This window comes from Eleginops maclovinus, chromosome 9 (assembly GCF_036324505.1).
Source record: "Eleginops maclovinus isolate JMC-PN-2008 ecotype Puerto Natales chromosome 9, JC_Emac_rtc_rv5, whole genome shotgun sequence".
NCBI lineage: Eukaryota > Metazoa > Chordata > Actinopteri > Perciformes > Eleginopidae > Eleginops > Eleginops maclovinus.
The window spans coordinates 21,761,481-21,785,520 of NC_086357.1; the positions used below are offsets into that span (position 1 = coordinate 21,761,481).

The 24,040-nt window shown below is 40.1% G+C and overlaps 1 protein-coding gene across 2 annotated transcripts; it reads right to left on the bottom strand.

Annotated features, from left to right (window-relative positions):
* Positions 1-18,967: 18,967 nt before the first annotated feature.
* Positions 18,968-23,749, bottom strand: atp5f1d (ATP synthase F1 subunit delta). 2 transcript variants are annotated; one of them, XM_063892340.1, is made up of 5 exons: positions 23,493-23,749; positions 22,592-22,745; positions 21,976-22,064; positions 19,268-19,397; positions 18,968-19,066 (listed from the first exon to the last, which is right to left on the bottom strand). In XM_063892340.1, exons 1-4 carry the CDS (start codon positions 23,607-23,609, stop codon positions 19,275-19,277), a joined length of 483 nt encoding a protein of 160 aa, XP_063748410.1. In that variant the 5' UTR covers positions 23,610-23,749; the 3' UTR covers positions 18,968-19,066; positions 19,268-19,274. The 2 variants fall into 2 exon arrangements, with proteins under 2 accessions (XP_063748410.1, XP_063748409.1); XM_063892339.1 differs by having other exon boundaries at positions 18,968-19,099.
* Positions 23,750-24,040: the final 291 nt, after the last annotated feature.

The following is a 24,040-nucleotide window of genomic DNA, read 5'->3' on the forward strand; positions in this document are numbered from 1 at the left end:
CTACACTTGGAGTTAGGGAATTTTACGGGAATTTGACAAAAACACAAACTTGACTATAGTTTTGTAAAAAACAAAACAAATAAATAAGTATTTACACTTGAAGTATAGAAATGTGCATAATATGAAATAGACATTGTCAATTGAACAGTATAAAGTAAACATTTAAATAGGTCTTTATGGACTGCCCCATTCAGGTTTATAATATGATTGTTGTATAATCACTGATACTCACACGTTGCTGCACAACTAGGTGGAGCGCAAAACGACACCTTTATTGAAATATTTAACAATACTTGTTGTCATTTGAAACAAATAAATAACAACTAACAATTGCTGTCAAATAAATGCAGTGGTTTTAAGGGTAAGCTGTTTTTTTCCTCTGATTAAAAGCATACATTCAAGCTAAATATGGAGTAGCTCCCTGAATGTACTTATTTACAGAACATGTGCTTTCCATAAACTGTAATTATTAGGGCAATCTGTTGAAATAGGCATGTGTAGATATTTGGCCTTGCAATTATCATCACAATAAGGTTCACTTCAGAGACAAGACGGTTGTTGTGCAAAAAAACAAACAACTTCAGAGTCTCAGAGCATACTAACATTTACCATTTGTCTGTTTGATTACAAAGACACACTCATCCCCAATGTGCCCTGTGCCCCACCAGCATAATATCACACTGTACGAGAACTGAATCATTCTGATGTGTCTGTGTGAATGTGACTGAGATAGAGGAAGCAGACTGTGTTCAAAAGAAGGAGCAGACAAAGGTCTCTGTCTGTGCCCGGTCCGATCAACCTTATCTGGCTCCAACTCTTTCTTGCTCTCTGGGAGATGCTGACTCAGTGGAACAAAGTGAAAGGAGCTGGTTAAACTCCCTACTGCATTTGAAACACAACCCTTTGTTTGACTCAAACGATGTGCCTTTGAATTAGCTCGCTCCGTAGCTTGTTTTGACGCTTCCCGTCATGGGATCTGTGTGTGCTGGAGAATTTAGTGCAGAGCGGAAACTAATGTGCATCGATGTTTGTCACTGGCTGCTTCAGAATCAAGTTCTTGTTTCAGCAATGAGACGGCTTGGCTGCTGTCGTCAGCAGGTTTGGCTGTCAACACAGCTCAGGTCATGCAGAACACTCTGACCTTGTTTGCCTGAATTACACCTTGTAGTTGAGCTGACAATCTGATATGTTTCATGACAAGGTGCAATCCTCCTTACAAGTAATATTGATCATGCCATTGTTTTGCAAACTCCTGGGTTTCTTATTCTTAGATAACAGACTTCCTTTTAGCATGTCATTTGTTTTCATCCACAGCAGTATGTCCCCTCATTCTATCTTTGCTAATGTGACTAATCACAATGTGATTAAGAAAAAGAATGGCGTTAATGCTCAAATTTATCACCATGCTGGCTACAAGCTAAATGTTTTCCACCGTGTGCTGCATGGTGCAGTAAGATGCACATGGTTAAGCCTGTGATGGAGGACGCAAGAGCAACCCCCATATGAAGCTACATGATAATGCATCACACATACTTCTTGGAAGTTTATTGACAAGGGAGGAAGGCCTTGTGGGCGGGTCGTAAACATTTCACATTGGATATCAGATCTGGTGGGACAGAGCAGCCTGCGTGTGATTGCTTGTGTACCAAGTTTGTCTGTGTGTGTATCCGTGTGTGAGCAACAACGTGCAAGTTGTTGTGTGAGAGACTGAGTGTGTGGGATATGTGTGGGCGTGCGTGTGTGTGTGGGTGAGCAGCATTCCTATCCATCAAAGTCACCAGTGGGCCGCCCTCTGCCTCGGGAGAAAAATGAACCATGCCCGACACACTCAGCCTGCCGTTGTTGTTCTCCTGCCACCATTTCCTCCCTGATTCACTCTGAGTGGCTGTGAGTGGGGCAGACACACCTCGACGGTCATCACCAAGCAGCATTCACAACACAACCACAAGAAGCTGACACATACTGATGCCTGAATACCTAGTACAAAAGGTGTGAATCCATACTTGTAAAAGTGATCATACAAGGAGTGTCTCTTTTATTACCGATGCGAGGGTGGTTTGAAAATATTTGTACGTGTAGATGTAAGGACATATTCACACATACAGACGGATCAGTCATCATCGTTTCACGTCTCTATTTGGATTTGCGTTTCCGACCTTTACTCTTGGTTTTTCACTAAATAAAGTCCAGATCTTTATGTGTTTCTAATGTGATTGTTGTATTGTCTTCGAGATGGTATTGACTACAGCCTAAGTGCCTGCTACTGTAAGGGGATAAAGTTTCTGAATGATCTAGACTTCCAGCCATTTAAATGATCTGTACAGGCAGACTGGTGGATGAGATTGAACTATGATTGTAGTTTCAGATTCAAACTAAACACACTAAACTAGATTCAGAAATATTGGGAGCGTGTTACTGGTAGTGAGCAATAAGGGGATAAAACGTTACTAGGATTGGAGATGTAAAAGATTGTGTGTATGAGTGAATGTCTGTTCGGAATGAAAACACACCAAAATAGTTGAATTTGAACTAAAGGACACAACGACATGCTGACTGCAGGACTGGAACCAGCTCTCCCCTGATACAAAGCACTATCCCACTGCGCCACAGCCTCCCTCCCTTCAACAATCACATAAATAGACAAAATCTATAACAATGACATTTTGTTCAATTTATGAACTATGGTCCTGTACAGCTTAATTACTCTGCTGATTATTTAACAATAACAGTGTTTTCCTGATTTGATTCTAATAATGAGTATTTCATAATGTGATTTTTTTTGTGAAATCCAAATGATGGTTTTGTTTCATAACTCCACTATTCATCACAACATCCTTCTCGAAATACAGACAGGGTACAGACAGTTACATGATCAGTTATTGCTCCGGCCTCTGTGACACATAACCTTTTACACTACAAATCAGACATCTGATGTAATCACACATGTACTGACACATGTGATGACACATCATGCACATAGAGTTATGTCAATGAAACCAACATACACACAGCTTTGCGTCAGATACTGGAATTCATTTAATGTGTTCTTGCAAGGAAATACGTAATACACAGACAACATATGCTCATGTGTTAGCCAGTATGTAAATATATGCAACGTGACAAATGAATAGAGAACATTAGTACATAAATACAAGCCAGAAATGATGCGTTAAAAATTATAGTAAAGGATATGTCAATAATTGTTTTCACATACATTTTGCATTATGTAAATGAGGGCGTTCTGTACTAGCCTACTCCCATAGCTTGAGGAAACCTGGTTAAAGTAGTGGCAGCTGTGGAGTGGGATCAGTAGTACATTTTAGGATGGAGTTTAAAAAGAAATGGACCCAAGATACAGCGAAGGGTTTAAAAAAAACAGTCATCAGAGAGCAGAGGGGTGAGGAGCTGAGAGTGGGAGGGGGGAAGAGCTTCTGTGTGGACAGCGCCTCTGATCCCACACCTGCAGAAGGAGCTCTGTTTGAAGTGCTGCTCCCGGCTCACAGCACAGCTGATTGATGACACATCAACGACACCTCTACGGCTTTACAGACTAAAGCAGACAATGTGCCAGAAAGAGTGTAAGGAGCCCTGGCCAGAGACAGAAAGAGAGAGAAAATGTGCAAAATGTGCAATGAAAGGGGACAAGAAAAGAAAGTGTCCCATCAGACTATGATTTGAGTCACACTCACAGCTTAAAGTAACTTCTGAACATCCAAGCCAGGGACATTTCAACCAGACCCCCATATCCAGTAATGTGAGGCACGACATTTCCAAGACATTTCTCCTAAGAAACTTTTTAGGAAGCTTGTACTCAGTCTAACAACTCCCACATGTCGTATTCAATGACTGATAAATACATCACAACACAATCTTGGGTAGTACTGTGAAGTTTATGTTTCTCAGTTGCTGCTGAGCGATGACTAAGCACAACAACCTCTGTACATTGAACAGTGCCCAGAGGCACACTGGATACTGTCCAAACATTTCACAATCAAGTTCATCTGTGTTCATTCTTTACAGAAGGGACATTCATTGTATGGCTGAGTTTATGTGAATGTGTTGAGTAACATTTTGAACAGTTTGTGGGTTTTTTGTGTATTACATTCTGAATGTTAATGTTAGTCACCCTATCCTTAGCTGACACATTCCCGAGTCGATGAGGCATACTTTGTGTTGAATCAAGTTTGTAATAAACGCATATTTCGCATATCTTGCCATGTGATTGTTTTGATACTAGTAGTGCTCTAGCCAACAACTTCCTTACCAGTAATAGAAAACTATTCAATTATGTAGTACTCATCAGTCTTTCACACGGTTACACATGGTTTATGCAATTGCTTGTTAAAATGTTTTGGGATCATTTGAACAACTCTTGCAAAGGGGTAGACCAGAAGGTTAATACCACTTTCAAGTCCATTAAACATGAAACTATAACTACAAAATGATAAGCCTAGCCTACTTTAAAGTAAGAAAAGGACAGGGAAACAGATAGACAGTCTGGCTCTGTTTGTTATGTTACTATTTAGACAGAGGCTAGCTGATCCCCTAGTTTCCCGTCTGTATATTAAACTAAGCACCCTAGCTTTTTTTGTCATGTTCAGTGTATAAACATCTGAACAGTATCATTCTTCCCATTTAAATCTTAGCAAAGAAAGCAAAGCGTAATACCCAAAATGTCAGACTCTTCCTAATGCCCTATTTATAGTCAGCACCATTTGCTTGTAGTAGCATAGTATTGTGAATCAGCACTGTGAGTTGAGCCTCCACATGGATCCTGTGAGAATACGATGTACTGTTATGGCTTAGCCTATCACGTTTGTAACAGGATACTTCACACTCTGTTCCATATTCTGTCCATGTGCGGCGAACCATTTGTCCTGTTCACAGTCTTACTTGTGTCGTGATGCTTCACGACTCATATAGTGGTGGCTTACTCTCAAACCACAGATCCAGGACTGTCATACACTTACTGGACAGCTTAATCCAAATGGTGTAAATTCAACACCCTCACAAAGTGGACTTGATAATTTGTTGCTTTTTACAGAGCCGGTCTTCTCACACTAAAAAGCCCACAATAGGACTGAGCCTGGAACTAGGCTGAATGTGCTAAATAAGCTAATGAAATCCACCCACAGGACACAAACCGGGCACGATAAGAACCTTTATAGCTGTGAAACTCGGCCAAGCTGGGAGTGTGTTAGCTCTATCTGTTTGTTTATTTGTCTGTTTGACAGCCCGCAGCGTAGCGCCAGAGGGACTGGTGGTCCGACAAAGGTTAGGTGTCAGCGTGGAGTGTATAAAATAGAACAGAGCAGAAAATAGGAGTGAGAGAGAGCGGAGGAGAGAGAGAGACTCAGGGCAGGAAGTGTGGGTGGCTGGGTAGGTGGTTTTGGCAATGCAGAATGGACTTCTTGCTTATTACTTCTGGTAAAACAAAGATATAGCTTTTGCAATGGCTCTACTCATTCACTGTAGTAGTATCAGTTGTAAAAATGTGCTCTTTGAGGTCAGTGTGTGTAGAGGTGACACCAAATCAGTTTAAGATCAATATGTTGACACATCAGTACTCCCAGCACTTTTACAAAAAAACAGACAAGAGATAATATCAGTGATTGTGTTCATGTGTGTGTGTGTGTGTGTGTGTGTGTGTGTGTGTGTGTGTGTGTGTGTGTGTACAGTACAGAATGATGAATACCAGATGCAGGCATTTCCTTTGTTGGTGCAAGCAAGTTCAGAACTTGCCAAAATCGCTCTGCTCTCCTCCCACACGGTTGAATACTTCCACACACACCCACGCACACTCCAGAATCCCTGCCCACTAATCCTCCTCCGTCCTAGGCTTAGGGGTAGCCGCTGCTGCAGGCTAATTCAATTTTGGCTGGTGCTCCTCTGTCTCATATCTCTCCTGTTGTCTTCCTGTTCCCCACCCTTGGTCCTTGCACTTGCACTCCTACTTAATTAGTTTTTCTTTATCTCTAAATCTGCTTACTTAAAATATATTCCTTCAATCTTTCTATTTTTACTTTCTTTTACTATGCCCTGTTTCCGAGCAGCAGTGTATCCGCTCCCTACAGCAGGTCTTTGCTCTGCAATTGACATGCAGTAATTGAATCACTGATAGCGAAGGTCACTACAGGTCACATGATCGGGCTGGCACGTCCCACAAAGTTGATCTCATCTGTGACGTCGGTCCAGAGCAGTGTGCAGCGGCTGTGGCTGTCTCCCTATCACATTCTTAAAATACCCTCCATCCCCACTGACGACGTCATCATCAATTCCCGTCTCCCTCTGGCTCTGCCACCCTCTCCCCTCTCTTCCCCTCTCACTCTTTCTCTCCCGTCATCTGTTCCCCACATCAATCCTCTGCTCTCTATTTTTTACGCCCCCTCTCCCCTCTTACTTTCTGGGCATGACGCCCCTTTCTCTCCCCTTTTCTCCCTCTTTGCCATCTCACTGTTTGTGTTTAGATAGATAGAATCGGAGGATGAAACCCTCTTTATTTGTCACATACATGCACACAGCAGAGCATTTAACCCATCCTAGTACTAGGAGCAGTGGGCAGCTATCGTGCAGCGCCCGGGGAGCAGTGGGGAGGGGGGGATTGGAGGTGTCCGGTGCCTTGCTCAAGGGCACCACAGCAGGGCCTAGGAGGTGAACTGGAACCTCTCCAAGTAGCAGTCCACTTTCCATATTTTCAAGTCTGTTCGGGGTCTTGAACCGGCGACCCTACGATTCCCAGTCCAAGCCCCTACTGACTGAGCCACTGCTGTTTTGTAATAACAAATTCCATAAAAGAGATTTCATTGTGCTTTATGCTGATTGCTCTCAAGCATTGCTGTCTCAAAGTAGGCCTGATATTTAAAACATTTCCCTAGAAGTTGCAATAAGGGAAACCTCCATTCAGGGTTTTTCATCTGAAAAATGATAACAATAAAATGCAAATTAATGCAGCCTTACCGGGCCTGTCACTTGCCCTGCACTTTAAAAGAATTCAAGCATTCAATGCCACTGTCTTTTCGGAGAAGAGGTGCATTTACATACTGAAACAGAATGCCATCAATTACATTTGTTAAATATTTACTGTGTATGGGCGGAATACTGTGAAGTAAAAATTAGTCACACGGGGAAGACTGCGCTAACCCTCTGTATCTTTATAACTAATGATCAAAGGCGAGGCTTCAATTTGAACCCTGTGCACAGGCAAGGCACCGTTTGTTCTGCTGTGACAGCTCCAACGCCCACACCAGGCAATACTCAAACACGATCTGATGCTTTCATTATCATAAATATATAAAACTAGGAAGTGATACCGTCAAACCATCACAGTTGAAGATTTCAGACACCTTAATTCATGTGTCGGCAATAGAAACAATGACTTTTAACGACATGACTATGATTGGATATGTTTCTATGATGCTAATGAAAGTCACTACTAAATAGCAAAGGAACAGCAAACAAACAAGCAGTGAAATCTTTGGTACTCATGTCATAATACACATACCACACATACATACAGCATGGCAATGGAATCAAATGTATTAACATGAACGTTTTCTACAGACATGCATAGTCCCCAGAGGATTTACATTTAATGAATTTGGTACTCCTGTAACTTTTCCTATAGCATGATCATGGGGTTCACATTCGTAGTTTGAGAGAAACATCACAGCATATTGTTGCTACGCAAGTTCCCCTCAGGATGAACAATCTTCACTTTTAACTTTTCCTCTAGCTCCTAGATTACGTCAACATTACATTCCAATGCTTTGGTTTATGTTAAAGGTGCCATAGAATGGAAAACTGTATTTACCTTGGCATGGTTGAATAAAGAGTTTGGTACATTGAACTGACATACTGTGAACCTCAAACACCATTGTTTCCTCCTTCACGTGCAAATCATGGATATGCATATCACAGCGGTAAAACAAAAATGACAACAATCCCTGTGTGTTACGTCACACACGGTAGTCCAGCCCCAACATTTGCATACACCAGCTGCTGGAAACACTAATGCTAACACTTACCACTCCGTAACGTTGCTCTTCAATCTCCGACCAACTGGCTGTTCTTCAAATTGATCGGTTTCCTCCTCCGATAAAGGCTCAAACATGTAAGGTTGCATGCCAATAGCCTCCATGGTTCATCTCTCACAGTTTCGCGAACTTCACTTACTTCTGTGGGCTCTGAGGCAGCCATGGGTTGCTCCTGATAAAACAACCAATCAGAGCAGAGCTCGTCATAATTATTTAAATGAGCCCCCAACTAAGGCCATTCAGCTTGTTTCATTCTAGGACCAAATCATAGGGTTGTAAATGGGCCTGTTAAACCGCATCTGGACAATTTTTTGGATCAACCAAAGTTATATACCTTCTTTGTAGACATCAGAGAACAATTTAAAACACCAGATAGATGCATTCTATGGCACCTTTAAACGTTCAAAACGAATGTCATTCTCATTAGTATTAGATGTCCTTTGTCTCTGATTGGTATTTAAAAATCATATCAACAGCGGGGTAACACCCTATACATGGTAAGTTTAAGCTACTTAAAATCAACATTGTCATAGAGAGCGTCTTAGCATGTTGACGGTAGCATTTAGCTCAAAGCACAACTGTGCCTATGTAGCACCTCAGACCTTGGCTGTTGTTATAACTTAACGTATGTAATTCTAAGGATTACATTACTATAGAGACACTAAATCATCATCACATCTTTCCGTATGTGCTTCATCCCTGCTTCATTGAGTATTGGTTTTCTAACACTATGGCATTTCAGGAAGCAGTATAATAAAATTAAAAAAGCCTTTCAGAACAAGAATATTCACGTGAACATACACATTTTATCAGCTCATATTCAAGCTTCATCAACATGCCTGAAGCTCTGAAGTATAAACCAGATGACAACTAACTTCACCCACTAAACCAGGCTCTTGGCCTTTGTCTATGTTTACTCATGTCTATTATTTCAGTTTGAAGTTACTTGATACAGCCAGTCTGACAACTATGAGTTCAGGCTTAATTAGTCAGTTGTGTCTATTTATACTGCTGACATTTCTGGTGTTGACTGCTTGTTGAGGATGTGTTTATTGAGAACTCACCAGCATTTGGCGCACAAAGGCAAGAATGTGGATGAAACATTTCACATAATCAGACACATTTCTTAGTCGGTTGGTTGTGATGTACCAAGTTCAGCTGCAGTGTAATTCAAGACTATGAATAGCGGCGGTGGCAGTAATTCACTGCTTCATAGTGTGTCATCATAACATAAAGTATTTCGTCAATGTCATCAGCAGATCACGTTAATTCAGTCTCCGACCTTTGTGGATCAGAAATGTCTGTCACGGATTAAATCTTGTGTATGGTTTTGTAAGGTTCATCCACTTGAGCTGTTCGTGTGCTAATCAAATGGAAATATTTATAAATCGAGACGACAAAGATTATCAGTATTGTCACGGGCTATTTGAAAAAGGACCTTTATGATTCTTTGTTTGATTAGATCATGAATAAACCAGTCACATTATCCAACAGTTTGACTTTTTTCCACAAACACATTTTGTGGCTTGCTTCCCCTCCAACCTCATGATAATCTATTGATAAGGTTCACCATGAGGTCAACATCAAACAATGTAATTTTTGACCCGTGAATTGTTAAACAGCATAGGCCCTACTTGTTATTACCTAGATCAGGGGTGTCCAAACTTTTTTCACCGAGGGCCACATACAGAAAAACACACGGAGAGCTGGGCCACTTATAGAGGTGAATATCGCCTCATAAGTTAAGTTACAAGTTAGCAAAACAAATCAAATGCAGGCGAATAATGCGCGATAATTTCAAATGGTTTAAGGAAAAAACAGCCTACATCCCGTCTCTCTTAAGGGTTTCATTAATGTTGTTGGCAGCTCATTCCTTAAAACAGAAGCCTCAGATTGTTTATAATAAGAGTAAATATGAAGGTTAAATTTCAAGCTTGTTATGGAAATAAGTTATTGGGGTTTTTGTTTTTTATCAACTAAGATTTGTTAGAAAATGTTTTACATTCTAAATGACTGAATCAATAGTTCTCGAATGGGTCTTAATATAGGTAACATATGATTAAATGTCAATTAAGAAATAAAATGTTTTAGTGGTTTCATAATAACGTTTTTCAGAATTTGCTAGGCCGATTCATAAATGGGGGGATTCGTACGAGATTTTGACATAAATATATGTTCACAAATATTAATTGCATCATTACAAGATTTTGGCATTAAAATGTGGGCGCTTGCCGATGAGTTGACAGCTTGGTTGTTACATATTAAGGTTAGCCGAGTGTGTGTGTCATATCATATACTGTCATTAAGCATGGTTAAACTTGATATCAACTATTTGGTCGAATAGTTAGGCTTTTTTGCAATTTAGATGAGATGTACTGAGGTCCACAACAGTAAAACATTATGCGTTTATCTGTTGTCTAAGAGAACTCACTCCAAAGTTGTCAATGTGTTATAAACTGAATTTCTTATTCAACGATGTAACATTTTAGAAGAATAGCTTTATGTTAGCACCATTAGCAGGTATCGATTTTAAGAGTGCCTTAGGTCACCTCCTTATGCTGTAGGGTAGATTAACTTTACTGCAATCCAGTAATGACCGCTAAATTAGCTAACGTTATAGTTATTGGGAATAATGTCTTAAAAATTGTACATTTAAATGAAGTCCATCAAGTTGGTCTTTGAAGGCTGTGTTCTGATAAAACATTACAACCGCATCATAAACACTTACTCTACATAGAGTTGAGTCTATACTGGTATCCATCTACCTGACCTTTTCACAGCCGTTCAAAAAATATGTTTGCTTTCTATTTGGAGTCATGGAACAACCCCACCTCCCAAGCCTCCACGTGTGGAATCAGTCAGGAGCCGCATTCAGAGGATGTCTGACCTGAGCTGAACTCATGCGAAACACATGTCCATGCAAGAGCTATTTGCTATAATATGGGCTGCATGTTACAACAGAGCAGTAAAAAGTATGGGTTGTTGTTAGAATGGGATACAGTTGAGTTTTTGATGTGTACTACTATGAACATTTCATCTCAATCAATTTGCTGTCCAAAATGCTGCAAGACTGGAAAATCCAAAGTCGAAGAGATAGCAGGATAAATGGGGGAGGTGGACAAGCAAAAAGAGGAATCTAACAGGGGGTCAGTGGTAATAACACGGGTTGTCTAGGTTTCCTCATTTAATAGAAAATTTGGAAACAAAATGCAAATAATTATCTGTGATTAATGCCATAATGTTTCCTATTACTGAAAAGGAAATAATATGGCTTTAATAAGATAAAACACATTTGTGTTTGGCAAAATGGATCATCATGGCATACAGTGATGACCATATCATAAAGGTTTTAAACAGGAGCCATGTAGGCTAAAACGTATCTCTTATTTATTATTTGTCCTCCAAAGTGACTAATTGACCTTTTTAAACTCTTTTGTCGAACCCAATGCCACCAATGGGTGCTGGAATCCAGACCCTGTCTGTCACAGCTGGTCTGTACGTGGTAAGGGAGTTATTTTTGCCTGCTTGCATGTCCAAGGTGGAATTAAGCTCGTTGGCATATTTTCCTAGTGCCTTAGCAAAGAGGCTTGTGACTATGAAGCCACAATAAATTATAAGTCACTCTGGGGCCAGAAGCATCACCACACATATGGATTAGCTGTACTATTAAAGGGGAACTCATTAACGTCTTGTAAAATGTAATTTAATTTCCTTTCTGTGTTTTGGTTGTGTGTTTTCCATTGCAAAGTTTTCTTTTCCTAACCTTGACTAGATCTTTCTGCAAAGTGCAAAATGTATGAATTGTATGTATGTACGAGGCATTATCTTAATGAAAGCATTATTTTTAAAGAGGTACAATTTTGCCCTAATCGAACTTCCCAAAGTTCTTCTTTTCATTGACAGTATATGCAATAAAATGATAGTAAACCACTTCATTTACATAAACCATTTGAAAACAGTCATGGCTACCTAGAATGGACATTTCTGAGGAAGTTAGTCTCCATACTGTCGGTAAATGAGTGATGGTGAGTTTCTCATGCACATGTCATATGTAAATATTCAACTAGGCTGATAGTGTGCGCCAACTGGCAAATTCATAAAGGCTCAAACACAAGTAGTAATATCTTTTACCCGTTCTGTGTCGTTTTCAGTCCAATGTGTGAATAACTAAACAGAGCTGCTTCTTCTTTTTTATGTAATGCTAGGAGGTGGTTACCATTACCATAGTCATCACTGTGCTGTGCATAAAGGAAGTCAATTATCTTTTGCTCAAGTGACATCCTAATGGACGCAATTGCATTAAATCATCAGCGAAACTTTAAGAAATTCTGTGTCAGTTGGGGAGTTTCAACACATCACAAGCAGAACAGATAGGAGAACCCAAATGTTTCAACATAGCACAAGAGGAAGGAAAAGCAACACGGAGGTGCTCTGGTGTTACACTGTCTCAATTCCTGTTCTGACGTCTTCTGGTGAGGCATGTCCACAGGCAGGGCTCTCACCAGTGCTCACCATGCAATTAAAATGGCAACAAATAACCTGCTGCATTTTCATGATGAGTGTGTGTCTTTATATGTTCTCACACGTGAATGCGTCCTCACATGCCCAGGCATGTACAGTAGATGTTTTGGAAACAGGGGACACAGCAGCTTTACCAAGCTATGAATTGAGTCCCAGCAGGCAGAAACACACACCCTGGGCCAGATGGAAATATCACATGGGACTCCAAGACCAGGAAAATTGCAATCATCCAAGAGATGACTAACCATGCTAAAGGACGGTGGAGCAATCAGACGTCATCTGATCTGAAGGATCAGCATTCCTTGTTTGGTAAGAGTCAAGCACCAGGATTAGCGGCATTCAGCTGGTGCTACTGTTAGCTTTGGTTCACAGCTGTCGGCCCAGGTGCTCCCACCCCAGTAAGCGCTGTGGGATGTATCATGACTCTAACATGAACAGTTACACAGGTGGCAACTGTACCACCTGTCTGCTGTGGTGATCGATCAATGTGTGAGGATTAGGTTAGCAGATTATGTAATGCAGCGCTTCACAAGCTTTTTTTCCTATGTACCCCCCACTGCCCTTTCACCTCAAATACCCTTCCATTGACGCACACATATTCCAACTGTTAATCCATTGGTTTTTAGCTATTTAACTATTAACCAATAAGCCTACTTTAAGCTAATTCTTATTTTGAGTTTACCGTTTTAACTGTGCGGCTTATCTGTTATTTTAAGCTAACAACTTTAAGCTAACTTTCAATCCTTGAGGTTACTTAAACAAAACAATTCCAGCTGTTTATTTGTTATTTTCATTTAAGTGACTACCTGTTGTTTTAAGCTAGCCATAACTAAACGTGTCAACTGTTTTTACTTTTACATGACAATTTCAACTGTTTACATTAAAGTTACTTTGAGCTAATCATTATAACTGAATGCTATAAGCTTATTATCATAACTGTTACCGTTAATGTCACTTTAAGTCAACATGTGAACTGTGTGCTACTTAAGATAAACATTTTAACAGTTTGTCCACAACTCTTTCGACATCTTGGCTTGATATCACGTCTAATGCAAAGCAGCGTTCAGGTGTGATAATGCTGAGTCATCATAGGGATATAACTCTTATTTCTCTTCTTTCTTAATTAAGTTACTCCAGAACTTTCTCTACACCAGTAAACGCAGAGGGGTCATCTGGTGAACCCCAGCAAACATGAGTTGGGATTTACGGATGTAGGACAACTGCAGCTCAGCATTCTGTGCTATTTTCTGTTTTGTTGTTCATTTAGGTGGAGGACTCCTGCTGGGACCACACAAGAAATTTAAGGTCAAACTGGAGTAGCCTGTTCATCAGCCAGATGACTAAACATGCATCTGTGCACACTGTCAGCAGGGTCATGAAAGGTCAAGCTGCTCTTATCACACTTCTTACTTTCTTAAACATTGCTTGCAACCTCACACACGCCTACTAACGTTGAGCTGTACACACAGGTTGGGTCCCGCCCTACTGATGCACTCCTCTGACCCCTGAAGTATGTGACTCTTTGAGCTGGAATGCTAAACAGACACAATGCCCATTGTCAGCAGCAGCTTCAGAAAAAAATACAGATATTTTACACCTTTCCCGGCACAAAGTCAGCCTTGAGTCATACTCATATCTTAAAATCTTTCTTCAACAGGAGTTATGCCTTTTGTTGACAGCTATTGCTTCCTTTACTTGTCATGTATATGCATTTTGTTGTTGAATATGCGTTAAACCACTCAAATCTGTTAATTACAGCCTTGGATTTACAATTAGAAAGGAAGTGTGGATGTCTTTGGTTATGTGTAATTGAGTGGAGATCATCAAAGCATTGCAAAACTGGAGACAGACTGGGGATATGGAATAACTCCAAGCATGATTCAAGCAAACCTGCATTTTTTTGGTCACCGCTTATGTAAACCTTGGCATCGAAAGAGCAGCTTTGAACATAACAGAGGCCTTTCTAAGTCACTTTAGAGTTACGCAGGTATGGCTCAGGTTTTCACAAGCAAAAACAGCTCATGTTTCATGGAGGCATACATTTGTTTATTTTGAGGTGTTTTTGTATTGATATTTTGGTGTGTACCAAACCATCCATATGAATATACGTGGTAATTAAAGCATATTAATATAGCGGTAGTTTTTATACCACCTATAAATTGCCTGTACTTTTCTATGTGAATATTCATAGACACAAACAAGGCTGGAAAAGCACTCTTCTGCTCTCCGACGAAAACACTCGGTGCAATGATTACCTGCCTTGCCACTCAGGGGCCATTTGCTGTTACCACAAAGCTGATTATCTCACCCCTACAGCAGGCTGTGTTTGCGGCTTTGCGATTTTCTCCCAAATGCTCACACTGCTATTTGTAGAAATGTTACCTAGCTGGCACAAGCTGAAATATGTTTGTGTTTGTGTGGATGTTTGCGTCTGGGTGAGTGTTTGCGGTGGTGCCTGGCTGTGTGTGTGTGTGTGTGTGTGTGTGTGTGTGTGTGTGTGTTTGGCGGGTGGGTGGGTCTTTGTGCGGAATGGAAGGCTGTAAGAATGGAGAGATGGATGACACAAACAGGGCAGAGTGGTGGGAGGCTGGTGTCAGGGCCCCTACTCCTACTACCAGGCTGGATGCAGTATCTGACAGCTGACTGAGAGTCTGTAGGCCCCCTCTTTACACAGTCCCACCAAAAGGTCAGCACTTCAATCAGCTCCACTCTCTGGATGCCTCTCTCACTCCCTTGCTGCTGCAAAGTCTCAATTTGGCCCCTCGATGCACATTAGCTGTGCTTGACCGTATCCAGCAGGTGGAAATTTAGTTTTCACACACAGGAAAGCAGCCTCAAAATGAGTTTATATATCTGCAGCATGTTACAGCCGCGGTATATTAAAGTTCCAAGGCAGAAGATTATGCGTGCTGTATGATATTTGTAATTTTGGTGCACTTTGGTGTGTGGAAAATTGCCATCCCCAAAGTCATAACTGGCTCGTTGCTCAAAGCATTAAAATGTTCCAGATCTTTAATTTCCTCTTAGTTCCGTCTCTGGTCTCTAATTTGCTTCACACATCAGGCACTCAATATCCTGTAGCCGACCACCTGCCACAGGGATTTCTTTTTTTTTTTTCAAACGTACAAAAATGTAAATTCAAACAAATATTTAACAGGAAAGGAATAGGCTGGCCTCGGATACAGCGCAAACAAAAACGGGACCAACAAGACAGACAAATGTTTCGGCTCATTGAAAGCATTTGTTGTTCTTGCTGATTGACCAAATCAAAACAAGACATTTCTTTCTGGAAATGACTAATCGAAAGAGTGATCTCATACCTTTTCATTTTAATCGAAAAGTATCTTGATGCTCTTCGATGAGTCACAGCACCTGTTTAAAAATCAGATCCCTCTCATAATGCATCATCTGTGACACCCCCGTTTTATGCATAACTCCCCTATTATTCACCTATTACACCATTTAATTGTTTCATAATTGTTACTGATAAATTAACAGGTCTCCCGATGCCTGAACAATCATTATCATGAGGAGTGAAATGTCAATGGGGGTGCATGTGAAGTGTGTCCCATGATTTCATGAGGCTAACGAGCATTGATATAAAAGAGATAAAGAGGATTTTGGTTTGAGTGTCTACTGAGAGACTCTCGTCTGTGTTTCAAAGTCTGATGAGGTTAAAGTCATTACAAATCCCAATCCACACAAATGCAATAAGATCAGGACGATCATGCGGCATACAGGAAAATGTGACACTGTTTTTATAGCCAATGTGTGTGTGTCATGTTGGAGCCGCCGCCATTTCCTTAAAGAAAATTCTTTCCATTGGCTTTATGACTCATTTTATTGCCCACCACTTGACTGTGAGCTCTTCCCATTACAGCGACAGATGCCAGGGTACAGGCCTAACCATACCACACTCAAATCAATTTCCATCCCTCAATTGGTTTTCATCTTTTGTCCTTTTCTGTTATGCACTACTTTGTTTTTGCCACTATCATCCACAAATAAAATATTTCTAATAATTAGTCTATATAAATGTCAGAAGATTGACACAAAAAAGAGTAAAACATTTGTAGTATTAGTATTGTGACATTATCTCAGAATCACAGCATGGTTGCATCGGAAAATTGGCTCTCATCATAAAGTACTGCTGAGGCTGTTTGAAAATATCCTTATTTTTCTACGCATTTGGTCAAAAACCACACCATTTTAATGTTAATTGCCATTTTTTGTTCTTTGGAGCACACGTTTTATATAACCACACATCTAAAAGAAGAGCACAGTTTCATGCTTTCTTGATTTTGAATAGTAAATACAATATCATAATAGTTGATGAATCATTAAATGTAGAGCTATGAGCTGTTTCTACCAGACCACACTACATTATTTGGGTTTAAACAGCTGCCGATGACACTAGAGGCATTAATGTTCACGATCACTTTTAAAGAATACACTACTATCATTTGAGAGCTGACATCATCCTAAGCGATGATGATTCACATGGGCTGGTCATTATTCCTACCACGGTGGACTCGATAAATATAGCCTGATGAAGCGCGCACAAAGCTGGGAGCCGCTTTGTGTTGGAGTACCACTCAAAGATGATACCATGCATTGTCATAGCATGCATCATGTTATTCACTCCTGGGCGCAGACGGTTAAATCTTTTAATTGCAGTACACGGCCATCCATGGGAGATAGACAGCGACTTATTATCGCAGGCCTCATCAGCCCTGGAACACCATCGAGTGGCTCTTGAGTAAGGGCTCTCACCGAACACACATGGTCCTTTATCAATGTACAGCACTCTATTGCTTCCATATCAATGGGCAGCACTTTCGCATTCAGGTCAGAGAGTTGGATTATGATACATTAGCTTCATTACGCTATGTGGCTGAGGCAGTTATTGATGGATACTGCTGTACACACACAAAAAAAAAAATGTAATGATTCACCTCTGACTCATTGCTTGACACTAAAAATGTCCAGCATGACAGTGTAAATCCACCAAAATCTAAATCTGAAGAGCTACAGCCCCAACAGACTTGTTCCTTTATCACAGTGGGAATGTCCTCAACATTTTCTGCTTCGCCTTTCGACGAGATTCTAGAAAAAGAGAATTGTACAAACTACACCTTAGTTTCAACATCCCCTATCAGAAATCTGGATTAAAGAAGTTGTGGTTTTGACAGGGCCGTTTCATCTCATTTGTCTGAAGTGTCTCCAGCACCGAGGGCTGACTGATGAGTGAGTGTGAGCCTGCAGCTGGGACGAGAAGGGTTTCATGAAAGAGACAGACCGGTTGGAAAGGAAAACAAAGAGCAGGATGTGTGAGGTGATGAGAAGTAGTTTTTTTTAATTAATGAATAATGACCTAAGTCACAGACTGCAAGACTACTCAGCACGTGCCTGATCAATGGAAAGAGATTTGGACGGTTATAAAACATGCCTTTATTAGTCTTCACTTATTACTGAGGTTTCCTCCCTGGAAAAACTATTAATTGTTTTTAAATTGATGCCAGAGTTTAAAGCAGCCTTTTAAAACATCATCAGCAGTCATGAAAATATTTCTGTGTAAACCCTCATACTTCCACTGTACTCACACTTGTTAATGGCCCTCAAGGGTTTTGACATTCAAAATAAACCGATTGTGGTTTCAGCTCTGAAAGACTCATATTGGCACGTGAATGAGGTCAGGGCCTCCTGGAGAGAGCCCGAGCTGAAACCTGTGGTTATGAAACAAGAGAAAGGCCGCGCTTTCCGCAGGATGGGCAGCGAATGACTTTCCTGGCTTTGTCACAGAAGCCTGAGGTCATAACTCACAACAAACAAGCACTGCCAACACATTTAAAATCAAGAGAGGGATTCCAAATAACTCCAAACCTCTGGTGGGCCTGCAACAGTAACAGTGACTAAGCTTTTACCAGATAAGAGCAGATACACAGAAATACATAAATAGAGGAAGCCTTGAAGGAAAATCACAACAAGCAGTGGTTACATGACACATAAAATGACCTTCTCTAAAACTGGGGTTGAACAAGAAGTGGAAAAATAAATCTAATTATCTGAAATGTTCTGGTCACACATAGTGCTGATATCTGCTGCCCCCAAGTGGCAGAAACATTCACTACATGTCCAACAAAATGCCACAGAATTTTCTATTTGAATAACTTTTTCCACACGACATGTCGAATCTGCTTAATGAGAAAAGTTCTTAAAAGGGAAAAGCTTTCCAAAGAAAATATGTGAGACTTCCACAAGTCATGTTTATTAGCTTTTGTGCACCACAGGTCTGTTCTGAATTGCACAAGTCTCTGGGAGTCAGTTACTCTTGTCTCATACTACATGTGATCATCATTAAGAAGCAGGACTGAGCCACAGTTAAAGAAAACCCCACACACTCTGCCAGCAGGTATTTCCAAATAAATTTATTTTGTAATTTTATCCACTGTACAAAGCAAGCATGGAATCTTCTGGACACTGGCGTGACTGGACTGGAAACACAGATGGACCTTTATTTCCATCAAAGAAAAAGAAAAGATTACCTATAAAAGGGGGAGGGGGGAGAAACACAGTGACTCAGTTTAAAAATGACCTAATTTCTTGTCAGTATTTCCATCTTCTATTCTATAAACAACTGTGAATATGTGCATAGTGTTCGTGTTGTATTTAAGTCATTAACAGATCATGGTGCAGCAGCTGAGATGTCTTACCACAGATCTATGCAAGAGCCTTGACGATGGCCTCATTAGCCTCTACGCTGATCTGAGCCGCTGCCCTCCCTGCCTCGTCAGAAATGCCGGACAATTCAGACTGGGCCTGCTCCAGGTTGGCCTTGGCAGTCTAAAAATAGACAGAAGAATAGAATTTGTTACAATGAGAAACACAGAACAGCAAATGATAAAACACACAATCTGGATTGAGTTTTGAGTCAAATTCAACACATTTATTATCTTTCTCACTCAAATAGCCTTAACCTTGCACATTTTTCAGAGAATTCATGGTCAGAATAACAGTCTGCAAAGCTTTACTCTTTAAATAAAAGCATTTTAGGGGTGGACTGTCATGTAGAAGTTCAGGGAAGCAAGGCTGAGCAACGACTAATCAAAACTGCAGACGGGCAGAGAATATCCCCACTGCCTCTTTGCTGTGAAAGCTCCATTTGTCACAGTAGTGATTAGACACGAGAAATGCCAAACATAGCTGGAAGTTAAAGGTCTCCCAGTAGGGATTTGACACATCTGCTATAACTCAACAGTGACTGACCTTTCCCTCCTTATTAGCAACGTGGGCCTATGTGCATTTTCACAGCAGAGGGGAGGACATTTAGGAAAAAATAACTAATTTACTGCTACGAAGTCAACTTGACAGTGACACTGGCACTGCCCAAGGTCAAAGACAGACACCTCTGAGGCTATAGCATAGTAACGCAGCCTAGCATTAACAAGATTGACATTTAAACAAAGACTCAACATTGAAGTCCAACTTCAACGCTGATCAGACGGATAATCATCAGCTGAGAGACGCTCATCAGCACAGAGGATCAAAATGAGGGGGAAAAAATCCATCATGGGATCAAAGAACAGTCTCTGCTGTCAAAGACCATCTCCCTGCAGGGGCTCAAACCAAGTTGGACAATCAGTAATTGTGGATCCCTCAACAAATTGCATTTATACACTAATCAAACAAATCTCATCAATACAAAAGATCCATAAAGAATTGACTGAGGCACACTGGACCAACGTCGTGCAGACACCATTTGTTAACACCTAGCGATCCCTGCTAGACGTTCAGAGTGAAAGTACAAGAAGACAGCTTCCATAACTTCACATGTTCCAAATGTGACAAAGCAGATGTCTCTTTTGAAAGAACACCCAAAGATCTAACCAAATGTGTGACAAAAATGTACTTTGCATGTTCTTTGAAGATAGTGAGCGGTACAGAATGACATCAGCCCTATAGGTGTACACCTTTTAAACACACACACTCCAAAAGACATACAACATACACACATTCGTTTTTGCCAGATTTTGAAAATCCCCAATAAGGTCTTAAACTAAGGTCTGTTGTAAAGGTTTAATTATTTATTTCACTTTATACTATTATTAAAAACACTTTGAATGTTCTAATTTTCAATAAAATGTGCACTTTTCTAAGATGCTTTGTGATTTTTGTTCTATGAAAAGGTGCCAGACTGAAAAAAACAAACAACATACACCATCGTAATAACATCAAGCAAGAAACTCGTTCTTTTGCCTTGCCCACTTCACGGAGAAATCAAATCTGAGAGCTAATTGCAGAACAAAGGAGCTGATTAAAACCAATCAAGGACAGCACAGGTACAAAGGTAATTGCTGCCCTGTTCGCGCGGGTTTTGTTAAGTAAAAATGAAGAGAGAAAATTGTATTCAATGGTGTATAAAACAAAAACAATAGGCCAAAGGAAATAAGTTCAACTAGTAGAAAAATGGTTCAACAACAATCACATATTGTCGAGGCAATAATGCTGGAAAAGTGAACACACGGTTAGAGTTTCAATAAATGACTGCAAAAGACCTGTGGTGTTTTTAAAGAAGGCTTCCTTGAGATATTCTGAATATCAGTCCTCAAATTTAAATGATGTGTTCACGATACTCCATAAATGATACACATATAGATCCAAGCAATTATGGCTACCTCATTCAAAATGCAGTAGAATATAATAACTCATTACACAGTTTATACTAAGATCAATCACGATATGAGTTCAAATCATTAAAGCGAACAAGAATTGCCCGTACAATATAATACAATACCCAACAGTTAAGCCTTAAACTATTGCATACCACTTTTGTGAGACTTGGATTAAGTGTGTGATTGGACTACTTGAATCAGTGGTTGTGTTTTATTCTTTAAATAGTATTAATATTCAGTTATTGAGTTTTCTGCTGTTCAGTATTGATTTTTCATTGGGGAAGACTTGCCCTCTTGTGTATAAACAATGCAAAATACCAGATTCGATGTCATAACATAGACTGCTTGTGAACATTTGATTTTCCCCCTGTTTTACCATGTAAACATTTTATTAGGACACTGCAAAAACCTTCACTACATGTTTATGTATTATTTTAAGAATAGGCTCATCACGGCTGAATAGATAAAGGTTGCAAAGATATGGAAAACATTTGAATATGTCATATTTACAATTTGGATTTTTATAAATAAATTAATTGCAATATTTTGAAAATCTAGAATTTAAAAATGTAAAAGTGTTGGTAGATAAAATACATTTAGGCAAATACAGTGAATACACTACCTGATAAATTAAAAAGGTCAACACGTTTACACATTAAAAAAAAAAGCAAAATATATAATAAATCTGCGCATTGACATTAAAACTTCCAGAGATATTGAAAGGCATATAACCTTGACATTATACTCACATCAATGTCCAGCTGGTCCAAAGTAGCAGCCTCCTCCACGAGCAGTTGCACTGAAGAATCAGCGTTGACTGTAACTGACCCACTGCTCACTGAGAACACACACAAAAAACAGTGTTACTACATACACAAGCATACAGTCGTCTGTTTTTAAAGTCAATCCTGCCTTATTTTCTGGCCATCAGCTGCAAGTAACTTAGATTTTCATATAGTAAAGAACACTAATGTTTCAGCTTTTCAGATCAATAATTAATAAACGTTCTTATTTCTAAATGTGTGGTCTAGTCTGATAATTGTGCCGTTTGGTGTGCAAGTAGTACATAAGCTTTTCTAGAGTAAGACTGACATCATTTAAGCCTTAGTTGACTTATGAAATCAGATATTAAAATTGAAAAACTATTGCCAAAAGAGTCACAGTGGTTAAGATAATCATACATCCATCAGATATTTATTCTTGTGTGGCTATGTGTATAAAAGATAAAGCATTGTTGTCTGTTGTTTTCCTACAAAGAGAGGTCAATGTTTAAAGACCTCTATACATTTTACCACCAGGAATATTAACAATTAGGTTGAAGTGACCTTATTAATTCATTTAGACTTTCGGAAAGTCAAATCTTACCAAAGTATTTGGTAGCAGAGCCGTCATCATTGAAGATTGTGACAACGCCAGGCCGGAGAACCTGCAGGGTGGGTACGTGGGCAGGAAGGATACCGAACACACCGTTGAGTGTGGGCACATCAACCTGTTTCACACTGGCTTCTTTGAAAAACACCTGGAGAGTGGAGACAGGGGATGGAGAGATTAGTTGACTTATGGACGTCTCTGCCACAGTTGACATGTCAATCACTGTCTGATCAACTATGCAGCTGTCAGACTGAAAACTGTAGAAATGGAAATGGAACAGAGCATATCAATAGGCATTGTAATATGATACATCCATAGTCATTCATCTCTCTGTTTACTTTTAATGCAACCATTTTGTCTGATAATAAACGTTTTTGTTTTGTTTTGATTGAACTGAATAAATTAGATCTGCAGCAGAATGTAAACTAGACATGAATCCATGTGTAAAACTGCAGGAACAGTGGACTGAATTTAGAAATGCACCTCAAGGTTAGGGAGCATTTAACACTCCTGCTAAATGACGGTTTCACAGTGGATGTAATATAAGATTACGACATTAAAAAGGAAAAACATATATCCCCTGTAAGCTTAAAGAAAAGAGTGGTATCCTTACCGCATAGTATAACGTTACTTTGCCACATTGCTTGTCAAAGACAGTGAATGACAGCTATGCATGCTATCGTTAGCGAGTTAAGCTAAATCCTTTACCAACAGTGCTAGCTCCTGTTGTCTGCACGCATGCAACACGTAGTACACCATGCATACAAGCAATGATGACAAACCTACACACACTGCCTAACCACTCAGAGGCAGACTTCCAACTGTGACCGTACAATTCAACAATAAAAAATAGTTAGCCATGGAGCTAGCAGGGCCTGTGGAGCCTGGCTGTTACCCGTGTCGGGGAGGCGAACGTGAAGGACATCTGCGGGCCACTGGGAACCACGTCGGCGTAGGAGCGAGCCTGCCTCACCATGGGGAGAGCACGGCGGAGAAATCTTGCTGACATCATGTCTGAAAATGTGACTTTAATCAAGTTCAAGTGAATGACAGAGATCCTCAAGCCCTTGCGTGAAACCAGTCGGTGTGAGCTTGGTAGGACAAGGACGTTCGTAACCTACCCATAAGACTTTGCGGTGTGCGCAAAGGATGCAGGGTAGTGTAGTCATTTGGAAGGTCAGGCTGAGGTTAGCTATTTTGGATGAGTTAAGACGGTCATTTATGATATTGTGAGAGGAATTTGGGAAATAAGTAAGTACTGTTTTATTCTTTAAATGTATCACGCTTCAGAAACAGTAAAGAGTCGCAAAAAACAGTATCCAAAACAGTGTTTAAAATACTGAGTCGGTCCTTGCAGGGTTCACATTGAACGCTTTTAGAAATCAAAATTTGGGGAAGACCCGCGCTGTATAAATTAGGATGGGGTTAACATATTGGGCCAAA